We start from the raw sequence: 6978 nt of genomic DNA, 5'->3' as shown, positions 1-6978 counted from the left end.
TGTTTGTGTTACTTATGGTTTGGTGTATTATTATGTGGTGCAGGTAGATCTGAATAGAGCAGGGGTTCCTTTACTTGAGATTGTTTCTGAACCTGATATGAGGAGTGGTGTAGAAGCTGCTGAATACGCTTGTGAAATGCAACGGATTGCGAGGTATTTGGGAGTTAGTAATGGGAATATGCAAGAAGGCTCTCTTCGCTGTGATGTCAATATCTCAATCCGTCCCATTGGGCAAGCTGAGTTTGGCACCAAGGTTTCTTTCTTTGTCATTTGTAGATTCTTCTTAGTTAAACCAGTGAAACGGATGGATCAACTCATTGCATTTTCATTTCATCTGGCTGATGATACAGGTGGAGATAAAGAATTTGAACGCATTTTCAGCAATGAGCAGAGCAATTGACTTTGAAATTTCAAGACAGGCACTTCTCTACGATCAAGGCAAAGCTGACCAGATTGTAACCGAGACTCGGCTTTGGGATGAAGGCGCTCAGGTTCTAAGATTCATTTGGTTGCAATAATATCCATATCTGTCTCTTTTTTCATATCCATCAGAAACTAACTTGAGTAGGTGTTCAGAAAACGGTAACAATGAGGAAAAAAGAAGGGCTTGCTGATTACCGCTACTTTCCAGAACCAGATCTTCCAGAAGTTATCCTTACACAAGAATACGTTGATAGCATCCGTGCTTCTTTACCAGAACTTCCTGAAGCAAAGCGCAGGAGGTATGAGGCGATGGGTCTAGGCATGCAAGATGTGCTTTTCCTCGCTAATGACGTCAGTGTAAGTCCTACTTACTCTATGTTGATGATATTTTAGTTTCATGTTATCTTCACAAAATGCTGAGAGCAAAAGAGTAAATATTGATATTTTAGTTTCATGTTATCTTCACAAAATGCTGACAAGTTAACTGTTGTTTGAATGAATGGCTCTTAGGTTGCAGAATATTTCGATGCAGTCATCGGTAAGGGCGCTGAAGTGAAGTTGGCAGCAAATTGGATAATGGGAGATATTGCTGCTTACTTGAAAAATGAGAAACTTTCTATCAATGATATGAAACTCACTACCCAAGAGTTGGCTGAGCTGATAGCTGCCATCAAAGATGGAACCATTAGCGGAAAGATTGGAAAGGAGGCCAGTTTCAATTCAGTTTAAAATTCCATCATCTTTCGTTTAGATCAATGCAAGTTATTCCTTTATCTTTTTATTTTTGCAGATACTGTTTGAGCTATTGGCCAAAGGTGGAACCGTCAAAGGAATGATAAAGGAGAAAGATTTGGTTCAGGCAAGTCCATGCTATACCACAAAATGTTCTATAAAAGAGTTAAATTCAGAGAAGTACATTTTTCTAATTGAAGAAATGGGTATCTTGAAGCTTCATTTTTCAGATCATATTTTATGAAATATGTATGTTAGACTAAAAAGGTAATGTAGTGGGACATTGCATAAAATCTATTTGCTAGATGGGGTAAGTTGATAAGGTCCGTAAGAACGTCAGCAGTATATATCTTCATGGTTCTTAGGGATAGGCGGATGGCTAAGAAATGTTCCTATAGCTAGGTAGTTAATTAAACTAGCAATCCGAAGTGACTCGGCTAACATATTCTAAAGAGATCATGAATGATTTTTGCTTATGTGTGACACACGCTGCAGATAACCGATCCTGCAGAGATCGAGAAAATGGTTATTAAGGTGGTCTCCGAGAACCAGAAGCAGCTTGAGCAGTACCGCAGTGGGAAAACTAAGCTTCAAGGCTATTTTGCTGGCCAGGTATGGCAGTTACCGTCTGCATTTTTTAAAAAACTTGTACCTTGTGAACCAGTTCAAACTCTTAGATGCTTTGTTACAGGTTATGAAAATGTCAAAAGGCAAGGCAAACCCAGGTTTACTGAACAAGATCCTCCTGGAGAAGCTCAATGCCAAAGACTGATTGAAGCTTCAGCACTGACACTTTGACAGAGTTATTGCTCTTGAAAATGGTATAGAGTGATTTGTGCTCCGTTGGATAATGCTCTTGAACTAGAGTGTTCTGTACAAATATTTTATTTGGAACTGCATTGCCATCAAATTGTTGTCTAAGAGGCAGACCATCATGTCCTATACACCATTTGTTTTTTTTTTTTTGAATTTAATGTTAAGTTATATTCAAAAGAAAAAATACTTTGTTACAACTAATGCATCTGTTTCAGAATAGAATTAAGCTGAACTTAGACTTGAAAAAACCCCAAACTTTGAAAGTAAATACGGTTGTAAAGAAGCTAGAGATGTGACTGTAACCAGAGCTGAAAAGCTGTTTGAAACCGGTGATCCCCCATTCTCCTAATTGCCAGGAGCTGATCTCGAACCTGTCTGTCCACCCAGTCAATTATATGCGCAGCAGTAGTTGGCGACTCCCCATGCCTCCTCCCATTGTGTTCTCTCCAGACTGAATACACCGTAGCCTGGAGAACATATCGAATGAGAAACCCTTCTGATCGAGGCAACTGAGATTGAGAAATGTGAGCCATTAGAATAGACCGATCCGTTGAGAAAGCAGTCTTGAGTAGATTCTTCGCCAAACTGGACCACACATCCGAGACAAACGGACATGAGAAGAAGAGATGGTCACGCGTCTCTAAACTCAAATTGCAGAAAGAACACATTCCCGCAGCCCCACCATTCCACATAATCATACGAGCACCAGTGGACAGACGGTCTTGGACAGCAAGCCACACACAGAAAGAGAACTTTGGTGTACAATGAGTGAACTAAACCCCCTTATGCCAGGCTACCGTACTCGCTGTGGTTCTAATATGGTTCCATGTATCCAATCTGGAAAACTTGGATCGAAAAACATCATTCTTACCCCGCCATAGAAATTTATCCTCCCCTAATGAGCGGACTTCCCTCAGTTGGTACAGGATCTGTTCAACCTCATTGAGCTGATCCCCCCGATACCGTCTTCGACGATGGTGATCCCATGCTTCCGCTAATTTGCTTTGCCTAGATATTCCCAAGTCGATAATCCCGCTCTCCCCCACTGCCTCCAAAAGATATCCCATGTTCGACCAGCTATCATACCAAAAAGAAACGGTCTCACCATTTCCCACTTCGACTTTGCAAAAATCTCGAGCCAGACCCCTGTATTTAAGCAGCTTTTTCCATATCCACGAGCCAAGACTGGTGGTGTCCTTCACTGACCAAAAAGAAGCCTGCTTGAGTAAGTTTGAATGAACCCACTGAACCCACAAAGAGTTACCTCTTGAGACCACACGCCAGATTAACTTCAAATAACTCACCGTATTGGCTTCACGTAGAGATCTCAGACCAAGCCCCCCCCTCAGCTTTCGGCTTACAAACTGCCTCCCACGACACCTTAGCTTTCTTAGGATTCAAATCAACCCCGGACCAGAGGAAACCCGAGCACATGGAGCCAATAGTCTCCAAACATTTTTTAGGTAGACAGTAAGCACCTAGCCAAAAGTTACAAACACTCCAGAGCACCGAGGATATCAAGTTGAACCGTCCCGCATAAGAGAGATGACGTGCTGTCCACGAACCTATCCGCTTGCGAAGCTGTTCCAGCAAGGGAGAGCAGCCGGCAAGTGTTAGCTGTTTTGTGACCAGCGGCAAGCCTAGATATCGAACCGGCAGACGACCGACGTCAAACGGGATTTGAGCCTCCGGTATAACTGACTCCCCAGCCAAATAGATTGTGGATTTCTCCATACTGATCTTCAACCCTGACATCCTAGCAAACTCCGCAAAAACATCAAGAATGCACGTGATAGAACGCAGCTTACCGTCCGTTAGGACCATAAGATCATCTGCAAAACTCAAATGCGTGAGACCTAGCTGACGACACCGTGGATGGTAACCGATCAACCGCTCTCCAGCCGCCTTATCAAGCATTTTTGAAAGGACATCCATGCAGATGACAAACAAATACGGCGATAACGGGCAACCCTGACGGAGGCCTCTAGAGCTTCGAAAATAGCCTGCAAGTTCCCCATTCACTTGTACTGAAAAAGAAGCTGTAGATACACAGAGCATCAACCAGTGAATAAATAGTGGCGGAAAGTGCATAGCAGAGAGGGTTTTAGCGAGAAACGACCACTGAACCGAGTCAAAAGCTTTGGAAATATCAATCTTGATTGCACATCGACTAGAGATAGAGTCCTTGTGGTAGTCTTTGACCAACTCTGTTGTCAACAACACATTCTCAATCAGCAACCTATCTTGAACAAACGCCGACTGATTATTGGAGATAAACTTGGGCAGCACACGCTTCAGTCTATTAGCTAAAACTTTGGAAATCACCTTATATAGCACATTGCAACAAGATATAGGCCTATAATCTTTCATTTGCCTTGCGTCCAAGGATTTGGGAATGAGTGCAAGTATAGTTGCCTACATTGCAACAAGATATAGGCCTATACACCATTTGTTGCTTTTCCAGCCAACCGAGCTTTAAAACATTACTTCTATAAACAATAAAACTTTCCCTAAACTCATGCTTTGATTAATACGTTAAACCAAAAGGAAGTTCAAAAGCAAATCAAACCAAAAGTTAAAAAAGATGTTTGAACAATCAGTTGGGGAATAAAACCAAAAACAAAACAGCTAATGAATACTGAATAGTTCCTGAAAAGGACAAAGAAATGAAATTACACCCATACATTCTTCTGTTTCTTCAATAATAATCCAAATACATAGGAGGCCAGTATGTATTGTAATCTGGATGAACGAGTGGGACATAAGGAAGTGGCGCCACACCCTGACCCGCTTGGGGTTGTATCAAATATGGCGGCAGGTGACTTGGTGCTAGCTGAGCAAGCATAAGAGGAACTCCAAACATTGTTGTGTCATTCGTAGAACCTAATGGATCATCAAGCATTCCGACGTGATCTCTAGGCTCTTCTTCATTTGTCTTAGCTGATTTTGACTTGGTTGCAGAAGAAACATGTTTTAGCTTAAACAGAATCTCACTCTTCAAATCGTTCACTAACTTCTTCAAATTCTTGAACTGTGCATCGTAATCCCTCTCCTCTTTCGACTCATCAGTATAATTCCCAACTCTGTCAAATAAATTTAGAAAAATTAAAAGAGGAAAGTTTTAAGTACCTTGAGACTCAAGCAAAAGTAAAGAGAAAGCAAGACATACTCTATTTGGAGATGAGCAGGTTCATTTCCATCCTCAGTTATGACAACAACAAGAATTTTATCATTCATAACCAAGCACTTAACCAGAGCTTTCCTCACTTTAGTCTTTGATCCCTTTACCGGTTTTTTATAAACAAACGCATACTCCTGGTCGAATTCGTTCCACCCTTCAATCCCAACCAAACCTAGAAATCGAGAATCGAACAAATCAGAATCCTAAAAACCCTAGAACGAATTGTATACAAAAATAAAACCCTAAAACGAAATCATGAATACTAACTCTTAGTGGTTGGTGACGATAGAGCGTCGTGAACGAAGGCAGGACGTCCGGTGGCAGTGAGGATGAAACCGGAAATTACGAAAGAAGCGTGAACTACGAAAGCTACTTTGTCGTAGTTATTGCGAAAACCAGGCATAACTGACCTGATCACACCCATCACTGCATGAGGAGTCGCCATTGATTCCGTCTGTAGAGTTCTCGTGAAGTTCAGATGTTCTCCCTTTAGAGTTTATTGTTTCCCAAGTAGTAATGTCAAAAATGTATCTAGCTGAGCGTAAAGGTAATAGAAAAAGGAGTTACATTAGTTCATTAGTTGGTATAATTATCGAGAAGATAAGTATTTTATTGCATTTTTCTTTTCTTTTACTAATTTCCCGGATTAATTACAATATATCTCTATTCACCACAAAAATATCCACTAACAAACAAAAAAAAAATAATCACAACGAAGATAAGTTAAAGAGGGTAAAATTAGTTGGTATAATTATCAACAAAAGAAAATAATTTCATCGTTTTTCTTTTCTTTTGCTAGTTTTCCGGAGTTACAACAAATCTCTCTATTCTACCACAAATATATCCACTAACCAAAACAAAAACAAAAAAGAACCACAACGAAGATAAGTTGAAGAGGGCAAAATGACGGAAAAAGAGTGTCCTATTTTATCAGTTGAAATTATAACTACGCACCCTTTGATATGGTTAACTTTATATTCAAGCACCACCTCATCCGAGAGGGAGCAAGTAGGAAGGAGCCAATAGATAAAAAAAACAAGCTAGAGTCATTAGTATTCTTCATACACTTGAGATTTGAACTCCTTTTCTAATATCTCTATTGGGAATTTTATATAAACACTGCGGTGCTATATACTAGGTTTTTTTTTTTCGCTTAAATTCGAAGATTTAAAGAGATCCGCTTTTTATTCCTTTCCAAAACAAATAATATTCAGCGGTTGCAAGTTGCGAAACATGGGAGAGCCCAAACATGTAGTAAACCACTGAAACCGTACAAAAGAAATCTCATATTGCTTGAGATCCACTCACCTTTTCACCTAATCCCTCCTAGACAGAATTATCTGCCTTTTAAAATGACAACAGAGAAAAAAAAAATCTCTTTTATTTATGCTTCCATAAATTGGGTTGTTTCCTTCACTATTGCTTGCTCAAGTTTCTGATGACGTATGGAAGTATGCCTCCATGGTTGAAGTAAGCCAATTCCACCTGTGCACATTTTGTTTACCAGTATTAGTTAACATTGTAATGCTTTTTTGCTCGACTACACATTTTTGGAGATTGAAGTATTTACCTCAGTGTCGAAGCGGACTGTGCAAGTGAAAGATTTTCCGTTGTCAGTAGTGACAGTAACATCTTGGCCAGGTCTAATTTCTGAGATGTCGGTTGGGAGATGGATTGTGTAGCGCTCGTGACCAGTCAATCCAAGAGTATCGGCATCTTCCCCAGACTTAAAGCACAACGGAATGATTCCCATTCCCACCAAGTTGCTTCGGTGAATTCTCTCAAAACTCTTTGCAATCACTGCTTTCACACCCTGCCAATCCCAA

At 40.4% G+C, this 6978-nt stretch overlaps 3 protein-coding genes across 3 annotated transcripts in view; 1 reads left to right on the top strand and 2 right to left on the bottom strand.

The window, feature by feature from the left end:
• Positions 1–2155, top strand: part of LOC104767909 (glutamyl-tRNA(Gln) amidotransferase subunit B, chloroplastic/mitochondrial-like) — a 3897-nt gene extending 1742 nt beyond the window's left edge. The window contains exons 2-8 of the mRNA XM_019240922.1: positions 32–253; positions 351–491; positions 577–780; positions 934–1131; positions 1214–1282; positions 1651–1767; positions 1847–2155. Of these exons, the coding sequence (XP_019096467.1) occupies positions 32–253; positions 351–491; positions 577–780; positions 934–1131; positions 1214–1282; positions 1651–1767; positions 1847–1927 (1032 nt within the window). The 3' untranslated portion in view covers positions 1928–2155. The remainder of the gene's footprint in view (positions 1–31; positions 254–350; positions 492–576; positions 781–933; positions 1132–1213; positions 1283–1650; positions 1768–1846) is intronic.
• On the bottom strand, positions 4655–5671 carry LOC104766561 (probable proteasome inhibitor). The gene is made up of 3 exons (XM_010490474.2): positions 5420–5671; positions 5141–5324; positions 4655–5054 (listed from the first exon to the last, which is right to left on the bottom strand). Exons 1-3 carry the CDS (start codon positions 5595–5597, stop codon positions 4670–4672), a joined length of 747 nt encoding a protein of 248 aa, XP_010488776.1. The 5' UTR covers positions 5598–5671; the 3' UTR covers positions 4655–4669.
• The window catches only part of LOC104766560 (aconitate hydratase 2, mitochondrial), an 8985-nt gene continuing 8323 nt past the window's right edge, over positions 6317–6978 (bottom strand). The window contains exon 20 of the mRNA XM_010490472.2: positions 6317–6637. Within this exon, the coding sequence (XP_010488774.1) occupies positions 6569–6637 (69 nt within the window). The 3' untranslated portion in view covers positions 6317–6568. The remainder of the gene's footprint in view (positions 6638–6978) is intronic.

Source organism: Camelina sativa, chromosome 19 (assembly GCF_000633955.1).
Source record: "Camelina sativa cultivar DH55 chromosome 19, Cs, whole genome shotgun sequence".
Lineage (NCBI taxonomy): Eukaryota > Viridiplantae > Streptophyta > Magnoliopsida > Brassicales > Brassicaceae > Camelina > Camelina sativa.
Note: the sequence above shows the minus strand (reverse complement) of the source record. Positions and strands in the feature narration are given on the sequence as shown.

What these genes read in the sequence shown, in the direction of transcription:
- LOC104766561 (XM_010490474.2), bottom strand. Translation starts at nt 5,597, where the DNA reads ATGGCGACTCCTCATGCAGTGATGGGTGTGATCAGGTCAGTTATGCCT. An exon ending in ATCGTCACCAACCACTAAGA is followed by an intron (nt 5,325 to 5,419) that starts GTTAGTATTCAT and finishes CTCGATTTCTAG; the next exon opens with GTTTGGTTGGGATTGAAGGG. An exon ending in CCTGCTCATCTCCAAATAGA is followed by an intron (nt 5,055 to 5,140) that starts GTATGTCTTGCT and finishes TTTATTTGACAG; the next exon opens with AGTTGGGAATTATACTGATG.